The sequence below is a fragment of the Antennarius striatus genome, chromosome 8 (assembly GCF_040054535.1).
Source record: "Antennarius striatus isolate MH-2024 chromosome 8, ASM4005453v1, whole genome shotgun sequence".
Lineage (NCBI taxonomy): Eukaryota > Metazoa > Chordata > Actinopteri > Lophiiformes > Antennariidae > Antennarius > Antennarius striatus.
The window spans coordinates 24,738,417-24,765,916 of record NC_090783.1 but is presented as its reverse complement, the minus strand read 5'-3'; the positions used below and the strand labels follow the sequence as shown (position 1 = coordinate 24,765,916).

The following is a 27,500-nucleotide window of genomic DNA, read 5'->3' as shown; positions in this document are numbered from 1 at the left end:
GGTGGGGCGGTGGGTGGGGCAGTGGGTGGGGCGGTGGGTGGGGCAGTGGGTGAGGCGGTGGGTGGGGCAGTGGGTGGGGCAGTGGGTGGGGCAGAGGGAACAACACTTCTTGATCTCTTCTTCCGCTCATTGTGGGTCACGGGGGTTGCTGGATCCCATCCCAGCTGACTTGCGGGCGAGAGGCGGGGGGCAGTCCGAGGGTGACACCAGCGCACCTTGAAGCCACATGAACGACAAACGACCACTCAGACTCACACCTACGGATGTGGGAGGATCCAGTGAGTTCCATCACCTGAGGTCAAACCCCGCCTCCATCCCTGTCTCTCTTCCTCCCTCCCGCCCTCCCCTCTCCTGACTTGTAGGTGGCCCGGGTGTCTTTGTGGTTCTGAAGGGGGACAGGTTCCTCCACCAGCGCCTCCTGTTGGCGCAGGTGTTCCACCAACAGGTTTCCTTTGGACCTCCAGACACGTTCCCATTGGTCCGTTTCCTGTCCTGATGCAGGACTGAACCTCCAGAACCTCGCTGACCCACGCAGTGTGCTTCAGTTATAAAGGTGTTATAAAGGTGTTGTAAAGGTGTTGTAAAGGTGTTACAAAGGTGTTGTAAAGGTGTTACAAAGGTGTTGTAAAGGTGTTACAAAGGTGTTGTAAAGGTGTTATAAAGGTGTTGTAAAGGTGTTACAAAGGTGTTATAAAGGTGTTGTAAAGGTATTATAAAGTGTCCTTCTGTGCTGAGATGCTAACAACCACTCCACCTTAAATGTGAACATGATCCTGAATCATTGAGGTCAGGTCACATGACCGGGTCACCTGACCAGGTCACTTGACCGGGCTGCTGCAGAACGTCTGCAGAACATCCATTCTTCAGTCTGAGGGCACCAGAGCAGCAGCGCCTGTTTCATCGGCTGCCATACATCTCACTGATGGGCTTAGTGGCCCCATCCACCCCTCCATCCACCCCTCCATCCATCCCTCCATCCATCCATCCATCCCTCCATCCATCCATCCATCCATCCCTCCATCCATCCCTCCATCCCTCCATCCATCCCTCCATCCATCCATCCCTCCATCCATCCCTCCATCCCTCCATCCATCCCTCCATCCATCCCTCCATCCCTCCATCCATCCATCCATCCCTCCATCCCTCCATCCATCCATCCCTCCATCCCTCCATCCCTCCATCCCTCCATCCATCCCTCCATCCCTCCATCCATCCATCCCTCCATCCATCCCTCCATCCCTCCATCCATCCCTCCATCCCTCCATCCATCCCTCCATCCCTCCATCCATCCCTCCATCCCTCCATCCATCCCTCCCTCCATCCCTCCATCCCTCCATCCCTCCATCCCTCCATCCATCCATCCCTCCATCCCTCCATCCATCCATCCCTCCATCCCTCCATCCATCCCTCCATCCCTCCATCCATCCATCCATCCCTCCATCCCTCCATCCATCCCTCCATCCATCCATCCCTCCATCCATCCCTCCATCCCTCCATCCATCCCTCCATCCCTCCATCCATCCCTCCATCCCTCCATCCATCCATCCCTCCATCCATCCATCCATCCCTCCATCCATCCCTCCATCCCTCCATCCATCCCTCCATCCCTCCCTCCATCCCTCCATCCCTCCATCCATCCCTCCATCCCTCCATCCATCCCTCCATCCCTCCATCCCTCCATCCCTCCCTCCATCCCTCCATCCATCCCTCCCTCCATCCCTCCATCCCTCCATCCATCCCTCCATCCCTCCATCCATCCCTCCCTCCATCCCTCCATCCATCCCTCCATCCCTCCATCCATCCATCCCTCCATCCCTCCATCCCTCCATCCATCCCTCCATCCCTCCATCCATCCATCCATCCCTCCATCCCTCCATCCATCCCTCCATCCATCCATCCCTCCATCCATCCCTCCATCCCTCCATCCATCCCTCCATCCCTCCATCCCTCCATCCATCCCTCCATCCCTCCATCCATCCCTCCCTCCATCCATCCATCCCTCCATCCATCCATCCATCCCTCCATCCCTCCATCCATCCCTCCATCCCTCCCTCCATCCCTCCATCCCTCCATCCATCCCTCCATCCCTCCATCCATCCCTCCATCCCTCCATCCATCCCTCCATCCCTCCATCCATCCCTCCATCCATCCCTCCATCCCTCCATCCATCCCTCCATCCATCCCTCCATCCCTCCATCCCTCCATCCCTCCATCCCTCCCTCCATCCCTCCATCCCTCCATCCCTCCATCCCTCCATCCATCCCTCCATCCCTCCATCCATCCCTCCATCCCTCCATCCCTCCCTCCATCCCTCCATCCATCCCTCCATCCCTCCATCCATCCCTCCATCCCTCCATCCATCCCTCCCTCCATCCCTCCATCCCTCCATCCATCCCTCCATCCCTCCATCCATCCCTCCCTCCATCCCTCCATCCATCCCTCCATCCCTCCATCCCTCCATCCATCCATCCCTCCATCCCTCCATCCCTCCATCCATCCCTCCATCCCTCCATCCATCCCTCCATCCATCCATCCCTCCATCCATCCCTCCATCCCTCCATCCATCCCTCCATCCCTCCATCCCTCCATCCATCCCTCCATCCCTCCATCCATCCCTCCCTCCATCCATCCATCCCTCCATCCATCCATCCATCCCTCCATCCATCCCTCCATCCCTCCATCCATCCCTCCATCCCTCCATCCATCCCTCCATCCCTCCATCCATCCCTCCATCCCTCCATCCATCCCTCCATCCATCCCTCCATCCCTCCATCCATCCCTCCATCCCTCCATCCCTCCCTCCATCCCTCCATCCCTCCATCCATCCCTCCATCCCTCCCTCCATCCCTCCATCCCTCCATCCCTCCCTCCATCCCTCCATCCCTCCATCCCTCCATCCCTCCCTCCATCCCTCCATCCCTCCATCCATCCCTCCATCCCTCCATCCATCCCTCCCTCCATCCCTCCATCCCTCCATCCATCCCTCCATCCCTCCATCCATCCCTCCCTCCATCCCTCCATCCATCCCTCCATCCCTCCATCCCTCCATCCATCCATCCCTCCATCCCTCCATCCCTCCATCCATCCCTCCATCCCTCCATCCATCCCTCCATCCATCCATCCCTCCATCCATCCCTCCATCCATCCATCCATCCCTCCATCCATCCATCCATCCCTCCATCCATCCCTCCATCCCTCCATCCATCCCTCCATCCCTCCATCCCTCCATCCCTCCATCCCTCCATCCCTCCATCCATCCCTCCATCCCTCCATCCATCCATCCATCCCTCCATCCCTCCATCCATCCCTCCATCCCTCCATCCATCCCTCCCTCCATCCATCCATCCCTCCATCCATCCATCCATCCCTCCATCCATCCCTCCATCCCTCCATCCATCCCTCCATCCCTCCCTCCATCCCTCCATCCCTCCATCCATCCCTCCATCCCTCCATCCATCCCTCCATCCCTCCATCCATCCCTCCATCCATCCCTCCATCCATCCCTCCATCCCTCCATCCATCCCTCCATCCATCCATCCCTCCATCCCTTCCCCGTTAGTGTGACCAGAGTTTCAGGACGTGACGTCAGAGATGAAAACATGATTCCTCCAACCAGAGCTGGACAATAAAATCCACCTGAAACACTCAAATTATCTTCTACCGCGTATCTGTGGTCGGGTCGCAGGGATCCTAAGGTGTTCCTGTGGGGGTCAGACGGGGGTCGCGGGTTCCTGTGGGGGTCAGACGGGGGTCGTGGGTTCCTGGTCCTGAAGACAGAGGATCTTTTCTGAGGGTCCAGCAGCGCTGGTCAGTGACGTCACGCATTCATCATCAGTCCTCCTTCAGCAGCTGGGGGGGGGGTCGGGGGGGCTCTGAGCCAGATGTCCACCGATTTACCCGTGAACGCGCACAAACGCCAACATCCCCACAGAGCTGTGAACGCGCGGCAGCAGCGGTGACCGGTCCCGGTGGGTTCTGCTCCGGTTCGGGCGGCCCGCAGGTGTTCCGGTGGCACCGGGGGACGGGGCCGGAGCGCGTGCGCCCGCAGCGCGACGCGCGTGACCGCGGAGGAAGATGAAGGACAGCCCGCTCACCGAGGACGTCTGTCCCCGGTGGACACGGACACGGACACGGACACGGACACGGACACGGACACGGACACGGACACGGACACGGACACGGACACGGACACGGACACGGACCCACCTCGGCAGCAGAGCGTCATCCACAGGTAGAGCCCCCCCGCCGCGGACCACACACACTTCCGCTGCTCCATGGCGGCGGAAACCCTCCTCAGGCCGGTGGAGCTGTTGTCTGCCTCCCGGTGTCCGCGGAGGTTCCCGGTGATGTCCGTGTGCTGGAGCCCACCGCCGCTCTGACGTCACTCCTGATGCCCCCCCCGCTCCTACGCGTCCAGGTCGTCCCTCTGTGTGTGTGTGTGTGTGTGTGTGTGTGTGTGTGTGTGTGTGTGTGTGTGTGTGTGTGTGTGTGTGTGTTTGTGTGTATAAATTATTTGACTTGGTCATTTGAGAAAGAACTGGCATGCTGAAAAAGTGTGAGCCCCTCTGGTCTAATCCTAACCCCTAACCTAACCGCTGGTCTAATCCTAATCTTAACCCTAACCACTGGTTTAATCCTCACACTAACCACTGGTTTAATCCCAATCCTAACCCTAACCACTGGTTTAATCCTCACACTAACCACTGGTTTAATCCTCACACTAACCACTGGTTTAATCCCAATCCTCACACTAACCACTGGTTTAATCCCAATCCTAACCCTAACCACTGGTTTAATCCTCACACTAACCACTGGTTTAATCCTCACACTAACCACTGGTTTAATCCCAATCCTAACCCTAACCACTGGTTTAATCCTCACACTAACCACTGGTTTAATCCCAATCCTAACCCTAACCACTGGTTTAATCCTCACACTAACCACTGGTTTAATCCTCACACTAACCACTGGTTTAATCCCAATCCTCACACTAACCACTGGTGTTATCTTAATCCTAACCCTCTCCCCCATAAATCACCTGGGATAGACTCCAGCAACCCCAGTGACCCACAATAGCAGAGGAAGTGGACAAGACGATGAATGAATGAATGAATAGATAAGTGAATGAATGAATGAATGAATGAATGAATGAATGAATGAATGAATGAATGAATGAAAATCTGGCAAGTTTTTGTCAAATCCTGACAGACTGGTCGCTCTGCTGTGTGTGGCGTCGCTCAGCCTTTCTCTTCTTACTGCTAAACACGAACAAGATGAAGTCATTATTGTCGGGCTGAAGCATCTCAGAGATGATCTCTCTAACATTGTAATTCTCTTAGACAGCATTGATCTGTCCTCCACCAGTGAGGTCAGGAGGTCAGGAGCTCCTCTAGTAGGACTCTACAGTTAGTTCAGAATGCAGCTGGAGGAGAGAACACATCTCTCCTGTCCTAGCGTCACTTCATCGGCTCCTGATTCATCATAGAATACAATTCAAAGTCCTCATGATCACATGAAGCTCTCCACTGTAAGGCTGCGTCTGACATGGAGATCTGATTCAAGTCTATCACCCCCCACACACCCCCCCAGGGCCCTTCCATCAGAGGAGGCAGGATTTCTGGTGACCCGTTGGGTTTTTAGGAGTAGAACAGGGGGCAGAATCTTCAGCTATCTACCCCTCTACTCTGGAACGATCTCCCAGCTTTGGTCCGGGGGGGGGGGCACCCTTAGTTTATTTAAGAGTAGACTAAACCCCCCCTCTCTGATAGAGCCTACAGTTAGAAACAGATTCTAGTAGATCAGCTGCTATAGGCCCAGGCTGCTGGGGGTATTTTCTCTGTCTCTCATGTTAAAGGGAGATCCTTGAAGTCCTTTAGGCGTTTCTGTTTCTTCTCTTTCTTTACTTTTGCTGCTAATATTATGGTAGAACTTTGCAGAAGACGGGCTAGATGGGGGCAACTGATTCGCTGTGGCGACCCCTGAAGGGAAAAGCTGAAAGGAAAAGAAGAACATTAATTAAACCTTTCAAATGCTTGCGAGACGCTGCCGCTGTCTTTGTGCTTCTGTTCCACAGGTGGGGAACACGCATGGAAGACAGGAAATCCAAAAGCCTGGAAATCCCTCCCCCAATTCAGCAGCTAAAGCTAAACCAGGACTACAAATTCTACCTGGCCTCTCTTCCCCTCTCTGTCTGTTTCTTAAACCTGTGTATGAGGTGTTTTCTTTGTTCAGTAATCGTTTGTTTTTGAGATGTGAATTCCTTTTTGCGTGAATCTCTTTTGGATTTTGTGTCAACGGGATTATCTTGTAATATGGCTTTTATGAATAAACGTGATTTTAGTAATCAATCAATCAATGTCTGTTTCTCAGCTCACTCTTCAGGCGGACGGACAGATGAGGCAAACGCTCTCCGGATATCTCATAGTGAAAACCCCTCCCAGTCTTAAGTTGTAGTTTTATATCTTGGTCCATCACCCCCCCATTTTTATTCTTTTTCTTCAGTTTTAGACAAAAAAACAAGGGCTAAACATTGAAGGTAACGGTTTGGTGCCTGGCTTTGAGGTTCTTCATGTTCTGTACCGTCTCTGGGTGTTCGGTGCTGGAGATCCTGGACAGAGTCTTTTATCTGCCCCCCAGGCCCGATAAAACTGAAGGGCTGCAGTCGACGCCCGAGGCTCCGGGGCAATCTGTGTCAGAAGACGAGGTCAGCTCCGCGCGTTATCTCCTGCTGCAGGCAGACAGCGGTTCTGCTGGTGTCTGAGTCTGAACACCCCTCCAGCTGTCTTGTTTCCACAGAAAGGTTTTTCTGCTCCTCTTTCAGACGTTCATGTCGACCAGCTCTTCAGGTGGTGTTATCTGGTTGATTCTTGGCCTCTGATTCAGTTGTTTTTGGGTCTACCAGATGCTCCATGAATAAAGACGATTAAATTAAAAGTATTATTTGCATTCATCCCATGCATCGTCACATGTGACTGTGTTTAGCTGTGATGGAGGAGACATGAAGGTTTCCTGGAGGCTGAGATGATGGACCACCTTCATGACGCTGCACAAACGCAACGAGGCTGAAACTGGAAGTTCAGTCACTACTGTCTGTCTGCGACACGGACCTGCCACCACGGAACCAAGCATGTCGTCATGGCGACACAATGTCATCATGCGTGAGCTTCAGCCTACCATCACAGTAATAGAAACACATACGAAGCAGGAAATGAGGCTCACTGCACCTGATGCAGGTCATGCTGGGTTCAGACAATGGGACAGAGACCGACAGAACCTGTGTGATCACTCAGTCCATAACCGATCAATACAAAGCTGGAGCAGCTTCAGGGTTAGGGTTAGGGATTGGGGGGTTGCAGTTAAGGGGTTAGGGTTAGGGGGTTAGGGGTTTAGGGTTAGGGGGTTAGGGGTTTAGGGTCAGGGTTAGGGGTTTAGGGGTTAGGGTTAGGGGTTTAGGGTTAGGGGTTTAGGGTTAGGGGTTTAGGGTCAGGGTTAGGGGTTTAGGGTTAAGGGGTTAGGTTTGGGGGTTAGGGGTTTAGGGTTAGGAGGTTAGGGTTGGGGGTTAGGGGTTTAGGGTTAGGGTTAGGGGTTTAGGGTCAGGGTTAGGGGTTTAGGGGTTAGGGTTAGGGGGTTAGGGGTTTAGGGTTAGGGGGTTAGGGTTAGGGGTTTAGGGTCAGGGTTAGGGGTTTAGGGTTAAGGGGTTAGGTTTGGGGGTTAGGGGTTTAGGGTTAGGGTTAGGAGGTTAGGGTTGGGGGGTTAGGGTCAGGGGTTTAGGATTAGGGTTTTAGGGCTAGGGGGTTACATGTTAAAGCCTGATAGCTGGGACGTTAGCAGTAGTTAGCTTGGTGACTGGTAGACATGAATTATAATTATATAATCGGTGAGTCTCATCTTGTGATCACTGGATCAGATGCTGATTGTTTCGAAACTCACTGAACATGTTTAGTTGTGCTCGTCTGCTCTGCTCTAAACTCCGCCCATGCAGGTGTTCATTGGATAGATCTGGGTCACAGTAACACGCTAACATGTGTCTAACATGTGAAGTTTGTGTTTTGAGGATTATGCAGATATCGTATTTGAAATTGTTTTTTATAGGGTTAAGTTTTATCATTAACAGTTTTATGGTTTTGTTAATATGACATTACAGATCTGAACAATATATGAATTAATTAATCAATCAATCAATAAATCATTCAACTCTAATTGGGTGGAAAAGAAATACATAGAGGATAGAGACAGGACAAGCCAAAGGGAGAGAGAACCCGTTTCATCTCATTTCAGCAGCTCTTCTTTCGGCACTTCCGTTAGGAGGCGCTGTTGCTTAGCAACATTACCAGCTGGATCTGATCAGTATTGATTAGTAAAGGTCCATTGAGTCAAATCAGAAACAGTGATGGGAAAATGTGTGTTTGGAGCTGAAGGAGAAACAGAACCAGACATTTACATGACTTCTTTTTACTAGCCATCACCACCAGAGTGCATTCTGGGATGGGACCGCCCACCAGAGGAAAAGGTTCAGACGCAGCTCTAAAAACATTCCTGATGTTCTGACGTCATTGTTCATTCATTCACAGGTGGAAATCAGTCAAAGTTAGAGATCGCTTTAAAAAGGACCAGAAGGGATTTGATCCAACAACCTTCTGATCTCCAGACTAGCTTCTCTACCAGCTGACCTATGGTTCATGCTGGACCTCCACACCTCAAACACCAGACAGGTGGAAACCGTTTCCTGCAGGCTCTTCCTTCAGACAGCTCTTCCTCCCTCTGGTCTTCATCGCTCCTCAGCGCTGAAGATGGTTCAGTGGATAAAGATGGAGACTCGATGCCAGGAGATCCTGGCTCGAATCCTACCCTGGACGACAGGTAGGACAACAAAGTGTGTGTGTTTGTGTGTGTGTGGGGGGGGTGAGCTCAAACAAAAGCGATTTCCGGGCATTTCCGTTGCGTATTTCCGAATTTCACTTTCCGAATTTCATCTGCAATTTCTGGATTTCATCTGCGAATTTCTGAATTTCCACCAATTTCAACACGTTGGACAACGAGGGAACAAAGAACACAACGGGTAAGTACAACTTTCCTTTTACTTTGTGAGTCTTTGTCTTTATAATTTCCATATAAATCAGGCCTTCTGTCTACTTTAGGTGTAAAAACGTGAATTTTAAATTCTGTTTGAATCTGAACACTCGTCCGATTCTGAGCCGTTCGCTGATTCTAAACTTTCTTCCTCAAGCCTGGGTTCTAGACCAATACTGTTTATTTTATACCTGCTTCCTTGAGGTGATTTGATAAGGAAACACTTTGCCAACTGTCATTGTTATGGTGATGATACCCAGTTGAATCCTTCGACTGACTTGACTTCTTCCCTGGAGTCTCTGTGCTCTATGTCCTCATAGAGGTTCAGCCCCCATCTTTCCATTGGCTCTGGACCTGCTCCTCTGCCTTCAGTGTCATTCCTCCTCATTTAATCCACTGAGGTGTTCCACCACACTGACCTGAATGACGCGCTGATGTCACATCCTGGTTATCAGAAGTCAGACACGTCCCTTTATGTTTGATGACTCTGTTTATGTCATTAAGTTTCTCCACCAATAGTTAACATCAACCAGCAAAACATTGAGAGTTCAGCGTTAGCGTCAGTTAATGCTTCCAGGTAGAAACCTGACCCGGAAACATTTATGTTGGACACCTACAGTCCACACAAACACACGTCCAGGTTGGACATCTGCAGTCTGCTGGCAGCTGGTAGCAACGGAAACCATTCATATTTCCATTTCAGTTAGTAGAGCAACAAAAAGACACACACTCATTATTTGTAGAACGACAACACAGCTACACACACTGACACCCAAACACCAACCACATCTACAACACAACAGCTGATCCATCAGACAGAAACAGCTGATCCCTCAGTGAGCGCTGAGGAACATCTGCAGAGCAGGGGTGAAGATCAGGACCGTCCCCAGTATGGACACCAGAAGGAAGGCCCACAGGAAGATCCTGTCCAACACCTGAGCCACAAACTTCCAGTCCTGCACCACCTGAAAGAGAGGGTAGATAGAGGGGTAGATAGAGGGATAGATAGGGGATTTATAGGGGATAGATAGAGGGGTAGATAGAGGGATAGACAGGGGATAGATAGAGGGATAGATAGGGGATAGATAGAGGGGTAGACAGTGGGGTAAGACTGGCCGGTGGACGGTCGTACCTCTCTGATGAAGTGCTCTTTCTTGATGTGACAACTGATGTAACGGACTGAGTTGGTGGCTTTCTCCAACATGGCCATCCAGGTTTGGTTCTCGTCTTCCATCCCTGAGACGGAGGCTTTCTGCGGTCCACCAGGAAGCCCCTTCTTGCCCATCCCTCTGCGGGGCTTCAGCTCGGGGCTGGGCATCTCCATCTCTGGAAAGTGGAACCTGACGATAGCAGAGCCCTCAGCTGCTACAGCAGGGTTAGGGTAGGGCAGTTGTTTAACGACTCACCCTTCCCCACGGCTGACCCTGCCTTACCTCTCAGCGTGTCCCCTCATACACAGCAGCCTGGGCAGCCACTGGAGGAAGACACTCTTTACCCAGGGAGCCATGGGGTGGTACGTAGCAGAGGACCGGTGGTGCACGTTAATGACGAAGACTGTGACGATGATGGAGAAAGTTACAAAGATCATGATGAAGAGCAGGTATTCACCAATCAGTGGGATCACCTGGACACAGAGAAGTCAAACCGTTACTGAACATCTCATGTGAGGGTCTGACCACAGCAAGGAATTATGAAGTTCTACTTCACTGGAAATTATTGATTAACCGCATTTTAAAAAATGAAAACATACGGAATTTGTCAGTTGTCAGTTTTATCTCCTGTGGACAGAGCGTCTTAACTTTGATCATCTGTCCGGTTTTACTTCAGTTTACTGAAACAATTATATTAAAGTGTTGACTTTTGAATAAAAAAAAGAAATGGTGTTGTTTTGGGTTAAATTCCAGTTTCATTGTACAACAGTTCAACTATAATATTAAATATGACATATCTACCAGGCTCTGGTAAATAGGGTTATATGAAATGTCATACACCCAGTGGTTGTGCAGGTATTTCTGTGTGATGATGCTGAAGCCATTGGATTCATCCCGAGAGCCTAAATGTCTGTCAATCCATTTCTGTGGTAAACCAAGTAAACATTTATGCATCAGGGATAAAAAAAAAATTAACCAGATTGATCCTCATCACAGTCCTTTACTGTGAAGAAAGTTTAAAAAATAAGAGGGGCATTGTTCAGGTCAGTCAGCAGGCTTGACGGGAACGGTATCAATGTTTTTATGTGTTTTTGTTGGCATCATGGGATACGTGATTCTCCTGAATGTATCGTATGGTGAGGTAAAGGGAAATCATTCCATCTAAATGCAGCGGTAGGGTCTGAATTGAAGTGAAATGAACTGACTAGCAGGTGGTTGAGAGGACTATTCTCGTGATCAGTGTTCCCTAGCATTCCCTAGTTAACTGAATAGTGCTCTAGTGAAGGAGTAACATTATTGGCATCTGAATAAAGACGAGAGCGGGGCAAAGAAAAATGCAGCAAGTAGAAAACTGTGAATGAATGCCTCAGAAAAGTGACCTTTGATGATGAAGGGATAATTTCCTCTATGACCAGGAGGAACACCGTCAGCGACACCAGGACAGATGTGGAGAGAGAAAGTTTTTCTCCTTCATCTGATGGCAAATAAAAAACCAGCACAGTCAGAAAGGAGAGACCGAGGCAGGGGATGATGAGGAACAGGGTGTAGAACAACGGCAGCCTCTTGAGGATGAAGGAGTAAGAGATGAACGGGTACCAGTACAGCCCATCCCTCCGGCTTCCCCTTACTCCTGTGGCATTGAGGATCTCCCATTCACCATTATCAAAGAAGTCTTTACGGTCCACATAGTGATCCACCAGGACCAGGTCCACCATGCTTCCATCGTACGTCCAGGAACCAAACTTCATGGAGCAATTCTGTCTGTCAAAGGGAAAGAAAGTGACATCCATGGTGCAGGAGGACTTGTAACTGGCAGGCGGAGTCCACGTTATGGTTCCATCCCAGCGCACAATGGCTTTAGTCATCAGGGAGCCCTCGAAGCGGCCGTCAGCACTGGAAGGTGATACGAAACCAAAGGATGGTGAGGAGGTGCGACAGAAAGGAGTCAGTGTGAGGACGTTACAGAAATGCTGGACGTGCTGCAGGACTCACTTTTCATACAGAACAACATCCGGTAGCCAGATGGTCTCTGAAGGGACTCTGATGGAGGTGATGCCTCCATAGTCGTCTGGGTTCCACCTCAGCTTCACGTCAACCCATTCCTACCGGTAGAAAGGAGTTAGCCTCTGGTCCTTGGTGTGTGTGTGTGTGTGTGTGTGTGTGTGTGTGTGTGTGTGTGTGTGTGTGTGAAGATCTAATATTTAAAACAACAATAACTGCTTACCTGCCAGAGCCACACATTTGTTGTCATCAGTTGGTTCTTTTCATCCTGCAGGAAGACAGGAAATAAGTCTTGGTCACTATTTGTAGATCTTTGTAGTGACGTCACCGTGAGCAACACAACAGCTGATAGGATGAGCAGCTGGAGACAAGGGTGAGATAAAACAAATGGCCCTAAACTATATAAAAGTTTAAGTCTCATTGCTTCTCTTGATGACTCATCAATGCACATTGGAGCCATTCAAGGTTTTAGGCCCGACTTTAGGACACAGCATCAGAATTCAAGGAGCAGAGCAACGAGTCACTGCATCACCAGCAACACTTAGTGTTCAGGGTTAGAGGTAGGGTTAGCCTGTCTACCAGAGGTCTGGCAGGGTTAGGGTTAAACTACTGCCACTAGAGGGCAGTAGTTTAGTTAGAACTCCACTAGAGGGCAGTAGTTTAGTTAGAACTCCACTAGAGGGCAGTAGTTTCGATCGACCTTTACTAGAGGGCAGTAGTTAAGATAGACCTCTACTAGAGGGCAGTTACAATGATATCCACTAGAAGGCACTAATTTATATAGACCTCCACCACTTTGTAAACGGTAATAACGACTCCTCCCGGTCCACTACAGTTAGCTATGGAGTTCCTCAAGGCTCAGTTCTTGGTCCAATACTGCTTGTTACAATCAAGGCAGCTTAGGCTTAAGTTCTATTTCTTCTAGACACACTCTGCTGGAGACTCAACATCCAGACTCACTGAGCTCCTCTCTCCTCCTCCTCCTCTCTGACCATCTCTGTTACTCCTCCTCCTCTCCCACCTCTCCCCCCAGTCTCCAATCACACCTTTACTAACTCACCTTCTTCCCTGGAGTCTGTGCTCTATGTCCTCACAGGTTTTCTCAGGTTCACCCTCATCCACCCATCTGCTTGGGACCTGCTCCTCCAGGAGTCTGACTCCACCCACCAGAGTTTGACCACGCCCTCCAGAGTCTGGCTCCGCCCACCAGAGTCTGGCTCTGCTCTCCAGAGTCTGGCTCCGCCCACCAGAGTCTGGCTCCGCCCACCAGAGTCTGGCTCTGCTCTCCAGAGTCTGGCTCCGCCCACCAGAGTCTGGCTCCGTCCACCAGAGTCTGGCTCCGCCCACCAGAGTCTGGCTCCGCCCATCAGAGTCTGGGTCCTGCTCGGAGTTCTTCCTCAGTCAGGGAGTTTTTCCCTGCCGCTGTCTCATGTGCTTGTTCTGGAGGGTTCAGGGGGTTTTTCTGTCCATTAAACCTCTGGAATGTCTGCTGATGTGATTCAGCATCATACAAATAAAAGCTGGTTGATTGACGCTGATAGAGGGCAGAACTTCTGAGTGGTAGCCCGTGACCCAGAGTCCAGGTTCACGCCGATGGAGTCAGAACCCGTGTGTATGTGAGCTTTGTGTGTCCTTCGTGTGAATAATGAATGTGGACTCATTACTTCTTCTGATGTTAAGAACTTTGGATCTTTGTTTTTTCTTCTTCCAGCAACAAGGAGTAAAATCAGTCAGTCCTCCTGGCTTTCCCTTTTCAAAGGCCTGCTCCTTGTTAACCTCACAGTTCTGCCCTCGGGGCAGCTTCTATACTTAGTTTCTCTGTGGTGCTTTAATAATAGTGATCCAGTTCTATCAACAGTGTCCGCTTTAAATCACTATTTTGGACGTTTATGTTGTAATTGATGGGACACAGTTGAGACCTCGATGCAAACCCTGGGGTGAAAAGTTGATGCAGACCCAACCGTTGCAGGAATGCAGCCTCAAGTAACACCTGCCCCAGGTAACAACTACCCCAGGTGTTACCTGTGGCCAATCACATCATCCAGCTACTGCTGCTGAAGCCATTTAGAATTCAATCTTGTTCTGCCCCTCGAAGCTGAAGCAGCGTGAAGCTGCAGGACCACAAACACCCTGACTGACACGGTCCTCGCTCTACCAGACGCTCTGCCCTCTCTTTCACCTGTTTGCCTCTCCATGTCTTTCACTTCTTTTGCTCTGGTCACCTGTTAGAATTAAAGAAGCACATTCCTCTTCAATGAAGGATGAGTCACGTCACAACAATGTCATCCAGATTCTGTCAAGAGCTTCTTTCTGTGGGCTTCTCATGATTTTGTTGTAGTTTTAGCTGTGATGATTAGTTTCAGTTCATTTCCTCCTTTCTGTTTCCCTCTCTTTCTAGAAGTCACCCTGTGATCATGACTACAACACTATTTTACCAACCAAGTTATACAAAGCCATTTTAATTTCCACAGAGAGCTTCCATAGCAGGATGCAGCGATGCTGGACTGTCTCCTGGACCCATTGGAGCCTCCACGTCTGTGTGCACTTCAGATGAGATTGACTGCATGTATAATATTAATATAATACAGGGCCAGGGCTTCCATTAGGGATGCTGAGGTCATGTTCTCTGAATTTTATTGCTTGGTTTGTCACTTGGGTGTTGGGGGAATTCTGATGAACCTTTTTCAAGGCCCAGCCACTTGGATTGATTCTTCCTCTAACAATACAACTGAAGAAGCAAAGGTGATTCGCTGAGCAAAAAGCACAACGCTTCAGGTGCTTCAGGTGTTCAAGTGAAAATATGCTCAGTAATTCACAATCAACCGGTAACAATTAACCTTCACACAGAGGAAACCGCAGTGAGACCAGTTTATGACTGACTGCTTCAGTTCCTAATAAACCAACAACCTGTCTGCTAGACCCCGTCCCCACTAATAAACCAACAACCTGTCTGCTAGACCCCGTCCCCACTAATAAACCAACAACCTGTCTGCTAGACCCCGTCCCCACTAATAAACCAACAACCTGTCTGCTAGACCCCGTCCCCACTAATAAACCAACAACCTGTCTGCTAGACCCCGTCCCAAGCTGCCTAAAATGTTCTAGCTAACGAAAGGTCTCCATTAACTTCTTGTATGCATCAGTTGTTTAAAGCAGATCCAGAGGCAGGCAGGGTAAATAGCTAGCGTGGATAGGTAGCATAGATAGCTAGCGCAGACCTGTATCGAATGTTGACTTGAGTTATTTAAGCTTTTTTGTGCCACTTGACTCAATGGCTGACTGGAGGTTGGAAGTATGGGAGAAGAATGGAAGTACAAACCCATGAACCTTCACGCACCAGAACACCTTCCAGAACTGGCTGACCCCACTGCCCTTCCAGAACATTACACTCCCTGTGTCCTGGGCTTCCTAGTAGTGCCTAGAGTCTCCAAACAGAACAGGTTCTAGTCTCTGGAGCCTTTGGTTCTCAGGTTCCTCTCCTGACAAACCAGCTTCAGGCTCCAAGAGGAAGAACCCTGCTCCCTACAGAATTAAAGCTCTACATGTGTGTCTGTGTGTGTGTTCTTCTCACCACATCAACCAACTGTGAGATCTTGAGTCCAAAACGTACGGTGATGGTGTCATTGGCGTGCCTAATGGGACGAACCCACTTCTGGTAACCCCTGAAGAGGTTCTTCAACAAAGAATCCTCCGTCTCAGCCAACGATCCCAAGTCCTCCCGAGCTGGAAGCAGCAGAGTTACAAGGTGTGTCAAGAAATGGCAAACTGTTACTCCTGGGAGAGAATTCTGATTGGTTACTCACTTCTTCAAAAGGGGACAAATCTAAAAGTACCATCTTGTCAGTAAAACCCAACGGTAGGTCTCTGCTGAATAAAGTCTACCGGCCCGGTAGGACAAGCTGGGCGACCTTTCACATCCTCTTCAGTTCTGACCAGCTGGTCAGGGGTTCAGTTTTTTTAGGCCAATGGGAGAGGTCGTGTCCAGTAAGTTATGATGAAAGTCATTGAAACCCAGAGGAGTAGGCCTCCACCCAACCGTAGGTGTAGGACTCCAGGATGAGAGGCAAAACGACTTCTAGTCCAGGGACAAGACCAGTTGACTTAGTTCAACACAGAGACCTACCGTGATCTGGAGGACCGACACCCTGATGGTGACATGAACACCCCTCAGGTGTGTCACCAGGAGGAGTCTGGAACAGGAGGACTGTGTGTGTGTGTGTGTGTGTGTGTGTGTGTGTGTGTGTGTGTGTGTGTGTGTGTGTGTGTGTGTGTGTTTGTTTGTGTGTGTGTGTGTGTGTGTGTGTGTGTGTGTGTGTGTGTGTGTGTGTGTTTGTTTGTGTGTGTGTGTGTGTGTGTGTGTGTGTGTGTGTGTGTGTGTGTGTTTGTGTGTGTGTGTGTGTGTGTGTGTGTGTGTGTGTGTGTGTTTGTGTGTGTGTGTGTGTGTGTGTGTGTTTGTGTGTGTGTGTGTGTGTGTGTGTGTGTGTGTGTGTGTGTGTGTGTTGGGGCACACAGCCTGCTCAGAAGACAGATGACGTTCCATTGCATCAGGTTTTGGCAGGATGGCAGGGGGCGTGTCCTGGAATAAGGAGTGGAAACCCCCCCCCCTCCTGTAGAGACACTCATCGATGGATTCCTCTGCAGCAACTCCCCCACCCCGTGTGTGTGTGTGTGTGTGTGTGTGTGTGTGTGTGTGTCTCTGTGTGTATGTGTGTGTGTGTGTCTCTGTGTGTATGTGTGTGTGTGTGTGTGTATGTGTGTGTGTGTGTGTGTCTCTGTGTGTGTGTGTGTGTGTGTGTTTCAGTTTATTTGAGTGTAGGGGAGGGCAGAATATTGATTAGAATACACAGTCCGATGGGGGATGGGTTTGATTCTTGTTGGGGTAACTGATGGGGTGATTCTGTAGAAATACCCCCCACCGGGGTGAAAATGATGCCCCCTCCCGTACAGACAGACAGACAGACAGACAGACAGACAGACAGACAGACAGACAGACACACACACACACACACACACACACACACACACACACACACACACACACACACACACACACACACACACACACACACACACACACACACACACACACACACACACATTGTTCTTGCCAGGAGAGCACGTGACTCGGTGAGTCACAGCTTTCCCGTTATTTGTTGTTGTTTACCGTCCCATGTTTCCCGGTAAACAGTCGTCGGCTGGCTCGTGCCCCCCGGGGGCGCTACGCTCTCACCTGACCCCCCAGTTTGTCCCGTTGCCAGTCAAACAAGTTAGGCGACGTGTCCGCCAGTCCCCGGTACCGGCTCCGGTTCCGGAGGGACCGGGTTGTGTCACCGGGGTGACCCGACCTCACACCGGATTCCTACCTTGTCTGGTCGCCCCCCCGGGAGCCAGGGACACCCACAGCACCGCCAGCACCAACGTGACGCCGCCGCTCATCGCCTCGCCGGTGGGATGCGTTCGGAGCCCGGTCACTGCGTCCGGTCCGCGGCGGAGCGGGACCTCCGGTGGAGCAGCGCCTCCGTGACGTCCGGACGGAGTGGGAGGAGAGCTGCTCTGACTCCCGCGGAGGAGGAGGCTGCTCCCGCTCTGAGGGGGGGGGGGGGCAACGGGAGCGGTTACACCATATAGATTATATAGAATAGATAATTATATCTCCATCCATCATCCATCATCCATCCATCATCCATCCATCATCCATCCATCATCCATCCATCATCCATCCATCATCCATCCATCATCCATCCATCATCCTTCCATTCATCCGTCCAGATATGGATCCTCCCAGTGCATTCTGGGTCTACTTGGGGTCTAGAGTCACCCGAGAAACTCCTTCTCCCCAACATTAACCGTACCCCTGACCCTGACCCTGACCCTGACCCTGACCCTGACCTTGATGACCAGCTCCTGTTGGTTCCACTGTGGTTGTTGCTGTTCTAGAATCTCACCTTTCACTGATCAGTGTCAGGATTAGCTCCGCCTTCTGATCACCTGTGCCTCACTGACAGATCTCAGAGTTTCCTGTCAGGGAGAGCTGAGAAGGATGTGTCTCATTAGTGTGTGTGTGTGTGTGTGTGTGTGTGTGTGTGTGTGTGTGTGTGTGTGTGTGTGTGTGTGTGTGTGTGTCTGTGTGTCTGTGTGTGTGTGTGTGTGTGTCTGTGTGTCTGTGTGTGTGTGTGTGTGTGTGTGTCTGTGTGTGTGTGTGTGTGTGTGTGTGTGTGTGTCTGTGTGTGTGTGTGTGTGTGTGTGTCTGTGTGTGTGTGTGTGTGTGTGTGTGTGTGTGTGTGTGTGTGTGTGTGTGTGTGTGTGTGTGTGTGTGTGTGTGTGTGTGTGTCTCTGTGTGTATGTGTGTGTGTGTGTCTCTGTGTGTATGTGTGTGTGTGTGTGTGTATGTGTGTGTGTGTGTGTGTCTCTGTGTGTGTGTGTGTGTGTGTGTTTCAGTTTATTTGAGTGTAGGGGAGGGCAGAATATTGATTAGAATACACAGTCCGATGGGGGATGGGTTTGATTCTTGTTGGGGTAACTGATGGGGTGATTCTGTAGAAATACCCCCCACCGGGGTGAAAATGATGCCCCCTCCCGTACAGACAGACAGACAGACAGACAGACAGACAGACAGACAGACAGACAGACACACACACACACACACACACACACACACACACACACACACACACACACACACACACACACACACACACACACACACACACACACACACACACACACACACACATTGTTCTTGCCAGGAGAGCACGTGACTCGGTGAGTCACAGCTTTCCCGTTATTTGTTGTTGTTTACCGTCCCATGTTTCCCGGTAAACAGTCGTCGGCTGGCTCGTGCCCCCCGGGGGCGCTACGCTCTCACCTGACCCCCCAGTTTGTCCCGTTGCCAGTCAAACAAGTTAGGCGACGTGTCCGCCAGTCCCCGGTACCGGCTCCGGTTCCGGAGGGACCGGGTTGTGTCACCGGGGTGACCCGACCTCACACCGGATTCCTACCTTGTCTGGTCGCCCCCCCGGGAGCCAGGGACACCCACAGCACCGCCAGCACCAACGTGACGCCGCCGCTCATCGCCTCGCCGGTGGGATGCGTTCGGAGCCCGGTCACTGCGTCCGGTCCGCGGCGGAGCGGGACCTCCGGTGGAGCAGCGCCTCCGTGACGTCCGGACGGAGTGGGAGGAGAGCTGCTCTGACTCCCGCGGAGGAGGAGGCTGCTCCCGCTCTGAGGGGGGGGGGGGGCAACGGGAGCGGTTACACCATATAGATTATATAGAATAGATAATTATATCTCCATCCATCATCCATCATCCATCCATCATCCATCCATCATCCATCCATCATCCATCCATCATCCATCCATCATCCATCCATCATCCATCCATCATCCTTCCATTCATCCGTCCAGATATGGATCCTCCCAGTGCATTCTGGGTCTACTTGGGGTCTAGAGTCACCCGAGAAACTCCTTCTCCCCAACATTAACCGTACCCCTGACCCTGACCCTGACCCTGACCCTGACCCTGACCTTGATGACCAGCTCCTGTTGGTTCCACTGTGGTTGTTGCTGTTCTAGAATCTCACCTTTCACTGATCAGTGTCAGGATTAGCTCCGCCTTCTGATCACCTGTGCCTCACTGACAGATCTCAGAGTTTCCTGTCAGGGAGAGCTGAGAAGGATGTGTCTCATTAGTGTGTGTGTGTGTGTGTGTGTGTGTGTGTGTGTGTGTGTGTGTGTGTGTGTGTGTGTGTGTGTGTGTGTCTGTGTGTCTGTGTGTGTGTGTGTGTGTGTCTGTGTGTCTGTGTGTGTGTGTGTGTGTGTGTGTCTGTGTGTGTGTGTGTGTGTGTGTGTGTGTGTGTCTGTGTGTGTGTGTGTGTGTGTGTGTCTGTGTGTGTGTGTGTGTGTGTGTGTGTGTGTGTGTGTGTGCTCCAATGGAGGACTAATGGTCAGCCCACCAGAGCAGAACATCGCCTCAGCAGATGCTCACGTTAACTCACTCTGATGTCGTCCAATCAGCACTCAGCACTGGCGCTCACATGGGGGACGGTTCAGCCCCCTCTGTTGGCGTGAGCTCCCAGCAGCTGGGGGGGGGCAGGCGGGGCTGACCCGACCCGCTTCCGTCTCCTCTCATCATGTGATGCACCAGCTGATCATGTATGTTTGCGCACACACGCATGTTTGTCCACACGCACCACCAGGATGCTCGGCCACACGGCCCTGAACAGAGGGGCCCCTGGGAGCCCGTCCAGGGCCAGACTGATGGCTCTGATTTTCTGCACCAGTTGCCGTGGCAGCCAGGAGCAGCTGCGGTGGCCTTGCCTTGGCCCCCCCCGAGTCGCTCCATTCCCAATCACAAGGAGATGTATGAAAGGTCCTACCGGGGGGTGGGGTATCCTACCAGGGGGTGGGGGATCCTACCGGGGGGTGGGGGATCCTACTGGGGAGACTGACACGTCTAATGGTGCCAGAGAGTCGAGATAGGTTCTGTTCAGGGTGAACTTAAAGCCACATCAACTCTAACCCTAACCCCTAACCCCTAACCCTTAACCCCTAACCCTAACCCCTAACCCTAACCCCTAACCCTAACCCCTAACCCCTAACCCTAACCCCTAACCCCTAACCCCTAACCCCTAACCCTAACCCTAACCCCTAACCCTATACCTTAACCCTAACCCTAACTCTAACCCTTAACCCCTAAGGGGGTCCTGCTTAAAGTGAGGTAGTGGGTCCAGTCTGGCTGAACTGAGCAGCATCCTGTCATCTGCAGTGAACGTCATGGTGTTTCCTAGTGACCTGAAGGAAGCACTGAAGTGTGAATAAAACACGTCCAAACAATGAACCCTGTGGAGGAAGAACTTCAATCCTCCCCTGGGGGAAATGATCTCTACACCCTTAGGTGAAAGTACAGGTGCAGGTACAGGTGCTGGTGCAGGTACAGGTGCGGGTACAGGTGCGGGTACAGGTGCAGATACAGGTACAGGTGGAGGTACAGGTGCAGGTGAAGGTACAGGTGCAGGTGGAGGTGCAGGTACAGGTGGAGGTACAGGTGGAGGTACAGGTGCAGGTACAGGTGGAGGTACAGGTGCAGTGATCGACAGGGCTGCGGTTGACCTGAAGGGGGACTAGCAGTCCCTTTGGGCGTTCGTGCCAAAGGTGATCCCTCTGTTCCTATTGGGAGCCTGGAGCATCGCTCTGCTTCCAATCCAGAGGGCCTCAGCTCACGAGCGCTAGTTAGCACAGTTAGCATCAAATACCCACATCGACCCCACAGCCTCACCGTCCTGGTCCATGAATCAGTGGACCACCCACAGGCCAGGAGGCCACTCTTAGCTTCACACTGTTAGCTCGTTAGCCTCAGACTGTTAGCTCATCAGCCTCACACTGTTAGCTCACTAGCCTCACACTGTTAGCTCATTAGCCTCACACTGTTAGCTCGTTAGCCTCACACTGTTAGCAGCTGTTTCTCTGAGGTGGTCTCTTTTCATGCTAACACGATTGGTGCAGGTTTAGTGAACACCTGTGATCTAGAGCCGTCCCTCTGTGACGGGACGTCCTGCTCCTCCATTGTGACTTCCTGCCTCCACCTGTGCCTCTTTCTCCTTGTCCTCCGCCTGCGTCTCATCGCTACACATGGAAGCAGTCGTTTGAATGATGGTGTGGCGTTTAGCACACACGTCTTCTAAAGCCTCGCAAATCAAGCGTGGAAACGAGAACAAAACCCCCGACTGCTGCCAAGCCTGGATCAGAGACGCACCTGAGAACCAACCAGAACCTGCGCCTGTGTCTCAGTGTGAGTGTTTAGCAGACGCTCCTCTTCTGTTTCTGGTGGAACAAACCCGTGTTTGATGGTCAGCATCAGGAGCCGCCGACATCACCACGGCCACCACGGCACACTTCCTGTCACGCGTTTCACGCCTCACATGTTTGCTGTTATATAAATATAAACCCAAATCCAGGAAACAGATTAGATTAATCGGCGTGGAGCTGCAGGATGGAACCCTCAGATGATTTAATGACTGGTGCTATTTCAGGAGCAACTCATCAAGAACGGCTTAAATCTGGGAGCTACCAGACCGACCAATGAGGTGGTGGCACATCGATCAGGGAGAGTATTTATAACCAATAGAAGAACAGAAGAACGGAGCTGAAGAACCTGTGGGCTGGGGGCGGGGCCTGGGGGCGGGGGCGCCACTCTGCATGTCAACGAGTTCCGTTGGTGCTAACAGAACCTGTTAGCACCAACGCTAACATAACCTGGTTTCTACTTTCTTTACTTGATCAGTCTCGTCATCAGTGAACACAACTCTATTGATCCACCAGCACAATAAAATGATCAATACTTAGATTATAAGGGATCCCATTTATTTCACATCGACTCATCAAAGCATCAGAACTCATTTTACACATTAATGCACATTGTTGTGTGTGTTCGATTGGTTCTAAAGGGGCTTGTTTGATTGGTTCTAAAGGGGCTTGTTCGATTGGTTCTAAAGGGGCTTGTTTGATTGGTTCTAAAGGGGCTTGTTTGATTGGTTCTAAAGGGGCTTGTTTGATTGTTTCTAAAGGGGCTTGTTTGATTGGTTCTAAAGGGGGCGAAGCTGGAACCTCTGGAACCTTCTGGTGTGGATCCGGAGGCCGACATCGTTTTCCTCCTCTTGAACGGTGGGAAGTAGAACCTGGACACCCAATAATTTACAATTAAAAATGTTCTGAGAGCAGCGACCTTTGTTCCTAATTGGTGGACGCGGCGGCGGCCAGCCCTGATTGGTCAGCAGTTATGAGACGAAGCCACAGAGAGGCCGGAGGAAGAGGCCCACGGTACCCAGGATGCACACGGTCACGAATACCCAGAGGAAGATCCTGTCGATCACCATGGCAACGTACTTCCAGTCGTCCTCCACCTGTGTGTGAGGGAGGCCACGGGTCAGGGGTTGGGTGTGGGGGGGTCATCATGGGGGTGGGAGGGGAGGAGATAAAAGGAACTTTGTAAAGATGACAGTAAAATGATCCAAAATCTACACTGGAGGGAACGGGTGGGGGCGCCAAGAACCCTCTCCTGGGGAGACCCCCCATCAGCAGAAGCATTAGCTGCAGAGCTCACATTTTGGCTCCTAAAACCTAGAACTGCGAACCTTGAACCTGGCCCCGGGACCTGGAGCACGCAACCTAGAATCTAGAACTCATAACCTGGAACCTGGACCTGGAACCAACATCTAGAACCCACAAACTGGAACTTTGGTCTAGCCTTTTGCTCCATCTGTCAACCAGATGGATGGATGATGGATGGATGGATGATGGATGTATGATGTATGTATGTATGGATGGATGGATGGATTATGGATGGATGGATGATGAATGAATGATGGATGGATGGATGGATGGATGGATTATGGATGAATGGATGGATGGATGGATGATGAATGAATGATGGATGGATGGATGGATGGATGGATGATGAATGAATGATGGATGGATGGATGGATGGATGGATGATTGATGAATGATGTATGGATGAATGGATGGATTACGGATGGATGGATGATGAATGAATGATGGATGGATGGATGGATGCATTGCCTGTACTTTACCTTTTAAACATTAGTCCATGTGTTTGTTTGCTTGTTTGTTAGTTTGTTAGTAAGTAAGTTATTTATTTATTTATTTATTTATTTATTTATTTATATATTTATGTATTTATTTATTTATTTATTTATTTATTTATTTATTTATTTATTTAGTTAGTTAGTTAGTTATTTAGTTAGTTAGTTAGTTAGTTAGTTAGTTAGTTAGTTTGCTTGTATGTTGACACACTGTGACCTCTCAGGTGGAGGTCAGGCTGACCCACCTCTTTGGCCCTGTTGCGGTTCCTCATGTTCTCGGCGATGTACTTGACGCTTTCGATGGCCTGCTTGACCTCGGGGGGCACCGTGGACCGGGCCACCGCCTGAGGACCGGGCTGACGCGTCGCCTTCCCCACATCTGGCGGTTCTGGTGTCCCTCTGCCAAGCTGGCAGGGGCAGTTCTTCCCCGTGGAGCCCTCACTGGACGACAGTTTGCCCTCGCCCGAGTCCATACAGCTGAGGGAGTCTTCTTCAACCTGTTGGGGAGAAGCACCACAGTTCACCTGGACCTACAGTGCCACGGGTCCACCTGGTGGACCCACACCACTGTGGGTCCACCAGGTGGACCTCAGGGAAACATCTCAGGACATTGGGGAAGTTAATCCTTCACTAATGAAGACCTGACCAATCAAACGCTGCATGCTGAGTGTGTTACACGCCGTTCATCAGACGCTGGCTGACCTGCATCAGACTACTCTTCCTCCTCTTGCCGCCGTTCCCTCCTCCGCCTCCTCCTCCCCGTCCAGCTCCTCCTGCCCCCCCACTGCCGTCCAAACCCGCTCTCTGGTCCTCGTCTATCGGTCGCCGCATCAGCATGATCCTCGGCAGCAGCTGCAGGAACACGGAGCGCACCCAGCGCGGCATGGCGTGGGTCACGGGCGTGCGATAGTGCACGTTCAGCACGAACACGGTGATGACGATGCTCAGGGTGACGAAGATCATGGTGAAGAGCAGGTACTCTCCGATGAGCGGGATGACGAGCGACGTGGAGGGGATGGTCTCGGTGATGACGAGCAGGAACACAGTGAGGGACAGCAGGACGGAGATACAGAGCGTGACCTTCTCTCCACAGTCAGACGGGAGGTAGAAGACCAGCACCGTGAGGAAGGAGATGAGGAGGCAGGGGATGATCAGGTTGATGGTGTAGAAGAGCGGCAGGCGTCGGATGTAGAAGGAGTAGGTGATGTCAGGGTAGATCTCCTCGCAGCAGTTATACTTGATATCGTGCTTGTAGCCGGGAGCATCGATGATCTCCCATTCCCCGCTCTCCCAGAAGTCCTTCAGGTTCACCTGGAACAGGAAATGACATCAGGACGTCACACAGGTGATGCTGCCTTCAGGGTCCACTGACAAATCGTGGTGCATCAATGAAATTAAGAATACAGTGCTCCGTCGTTCCTCTACAAGTCCCATCATGCCGCGCTGTACTCGCACTCCTTAGACCACATGTGTGAAACTCAAGGCCCGGGGGCCAAATGTGGCCCTCCACATCATTTAATGGGGTCCGCGAGAGCATAAAAGGTCTGTGTCTAAAAATAAATAGGTCAAAAGTGTGATTTGACCAAAAACTACATTTCCCACAATGCAGTAATTCAGCCCATTTTAACTCTGACAAAAAAGTTATAAAATGATTTATATGGCAACAGAGCGACAAGCAAACTGTAATGTTTGTACGTAGAATAAGTCATAAATTTAGAGTTATTTAACATTAAGTAGTAGTTACATTTAGTTACATTACACTGAGTTACATTTAGTTACATTTATTAGTTACATTAAGGAGTAGTTACATTTAGTTACATTACACTGAGTTACATTTAGTTACATTTATTAGTTACATTAAGGAGTAGTTACATTTAGTTACATTACACTGAGTTACATTTAGTTACATTTATTAGTTACATTAAGGAGTAGTTACATTTAGTTACATTACACTGAGTTACATTTAGTTACATTTATTAGTTACATTAAGGAGTAGTTACATTTAGTTACATTACACTGAGTTACATTTAGTTACATTTATTAGTTACATTAAGGAGTAGTTACATTTAGTTACATTACACTGAGTTACATTTAGTTACATTTATTAGTTACATTAAGGAGTAGTTACATTTAGTTACATTACACTGAGTTACATTTAGTTACATTTATTAGTTACATTAAGGAGTAGTTACATTTAGTTACATTACACTGAGTTACATTTAGTTACATTTATTAGTTACATTAAGGAGTAGTTACATTTAGTTACATTACACTGAGTTACATTTAGTTACATTTATTAGTTACATTAAGGAGTAGTTACATTTAGTTACATTACACTGAGTTACATTTAGTTACATTTATTAGTTACATTAAGGAGTAGTTACATTTAGTTACATTACACTGAGTTACATTTAGTTACATTTATTAGTTACATCTGGCCCTTTGAGTACAGCCGTTATGTTGATGTGGCTCTCAGTGAAGATGAGTTGGACCCCCGGCCTTAGACCCCCTCATACCAGCTCTTTGTCAGAATGAAGACACAAAGACAATCCAGTGTCTCATCAGACGTTCTGATTGGTCAGGCACTGCAGGAAGATCATTACAAACAGCTCCAACACTGACCTTTGACCCGATGAGCACCAGGTCAATCTTTGCTTTGTCGTAAGTCCAGGAGCCGAACTTCATGGAGCAGTTCTGGTAGTCGAAGGGGAAGTAGGTGATGTCCATGGGGCAGGAGGACTTGAAGATGGCTGGAGGAACCCAGGTGATGGTCCCATCGAACTTCAGCAGGGCCTTCGTCTTGTCTTCCACCAGGAAATCACCTACAGCGCTGTGTGTGTGTGTGTGTGTGTGTGTGTGTGTGTGTGTGTGTGTGTGTGTGTGTGTGTGTGTGTGTGTGTGTGTGTGTGTGTGTGTGTGTGTGTGTGTGTGTGTGTGTGTGTGTGTGTGTGTGTGGTCCCATAACAGAGGAGGGATGGCAGCAGAAGAGGAGAAAATGACAGCGAGGACCACAAGACAAAATTAACGGGGGTGAACAGATGGGTGACAAAAAATCTACCCCAAAAACACACAAATGAAAAGGTCACTTCCTGTGTGTGACGAAGAGAAGACTGAACACAATGTGTGTGTGTGTGTGTGTGTGTGTGTGTGTGTGTGTGTGTGTGTGTGTGTGTGTGTGTGTGTCATAATGCATCTAACCAGTTTTTAATGATAGGCTGCTAATTTGACCTGACTCTAACGTCGGCGTGAACCTCATCGGTTCATAAACGTTTAATTTACCATAAATAATAAAATAAATATTCTAAAGATCTCCTCCTGGCAGGAGAACTGACTGCTTAGAGGTTCTGAGGAGACAGTCACGGCTGTGTTTCTCCGCTGACACCAGCCCTAAGGCTCCTGGAGGAGGACGTGGTGACGGAGCAGCAGTCTCACTTGTTGTACAGAACGATGTCGGGTCTCCAGATCTTGTTTGAAGGAACTCTGATGAACTGGATCCCGTCAAACTCTGCAGGAACCCATCGCAGCTTGTAGTCATTCCAAATCTGAGGAGGTGGAGAGAAACAAGGAGTCAGGCCTGTGGGGAGAGGTCAGCGAGATATTGGGACCCTAAGCCCTAAGCCCTAACCCCTAACAAATATCCCCTAAAACCCTACTCCTAACCCCTGCCTGCTAACACCCTAAC

The 27,500-nt window shown here is 50.3% G+C and overlaps 3 protein-coding genes across 4 annotated transcripts in view; all 3 read right to left on the bottom strand.

Moving 5' to 3' along the window:
- The window catches only part of LOC137600050 (neuronal acetylcholine receptor subunit alpha-7-like), an 11,973-nt gene extending 7,648 nt beyond the window's left edge, over nt 1-4,325 (bottom strand). Inside the window, exon 1 of the mRNA XM_068321408.1 lies at nt 4,207-4,325. Within this exon, the coding sequence (XP_068177509.1) occupies nt 4,207-4,276 (70 nt within the window). The 5' untranslated portion in view covers nt 4,277-4,325. The remainder of the gene's footprint in view (nt 1-4,206) is intronic.
- A 3,847-nt stretch (nt 4,326-8,172) lies between these two features.
- Nucleotides 8,173-19,376, bottom strand: LOC137600055 (neuronal acetylcholine receptor subunit non-alpha-3-like). Of its 2 annotated transcripts, XM_068321419.1 has the most exons (10): nt 19,220-19,376; nt 17,585-17,807; nt 15,793-15,944; nt 12,445-12,489; nt 12,213-12,322; nt 11,878-12,113; nt 11,600-11,694; nt 10,503-10,693; nt 10,202-10,409; nt 8,173-10,034 (listed from the first exon to the last, which is right to left on the bottom strand). In XM_068321419.1, the coding sequence occupies exons 2-10, from the start codon at nt 17,655-17,657 to the stop codon at nt 9,903-9,905; spliced, it is 1,242 nt and encodes a 413-aa protein (XP_068177520.1). In that variant the 5' UTR covers nt 17,658-17,807; nt 19,220-19,376; the 3' UTR covers nt 8,173-9,902. The 2 variants fall into 2 exon arrangements, with proteins under 2 accessions (XP_068177520.1, XP_068177518.1); XM_068321417.1 differs by having other exon boundaries at nt 8,174-10,034; nt 11,600-12,113.
- A 3,280-nt stretch (nt 19,377-22,656) lies between these two features.
- The window catches only part of LOC137600087 (neuronal acetylcholine receptor subunit alpha-3-like), an 8,953-nt gene continuing 4,109 nt past the window's right edge, over nt 22,657-27,500 (bottom strand). The window contains exons 4-8 of the mRNA XM_068321477.1: nt 27,251-27,360; nt 26,441-26,648; nt 24,521-25,129; nt 24,064-24,315; nt 22,657-23,119 (exon numbers count right to left, since the gene is read on the bottom strand). Of these exons, the coding sequence (XP_068177578.1) occupies nt 22,994-23,119; nt 24,064-24,315; nt 24,521-25,129; nt 26,441-26,648; nt 27,251-27,360 (1,305 nt within the window). The 3' untranslated portion in view covers nt 22,657-22,993. The remainder of the gene's footprint in view (nt 23,120-24,063; nt 24,316-24,520; nt 25,130-26,440; nt 26,649-27,250; nt 27,361-27,500) is intronic.

Excerpts from the sequence above, each read along its gene's own strand:
- LOC137600055 (XM_068321417.1), bottom strand. The coding sequence starts at position 17,657 with ATGAGCGGCGGCGTCACGTTGGTGCTGGCGGTGCTGTGGGTGTCCCTG. Across the intron at positions 12,490-15,792 it reads TCTCACAGTTGGTTGATGTG|GATGAAAAGAACCAACTGAT; the intron begins GTGAGAAGAACA and ends GTCTTCCTGCAG. Across the intron at positions 12,114-12,212 it reads GATGTTGTTCTGTATGAAAA|TGCTGACGGCCGCTTCGAGG; the intron begins GTGAGTCCTGCA and ends ATCACCTTCCAG.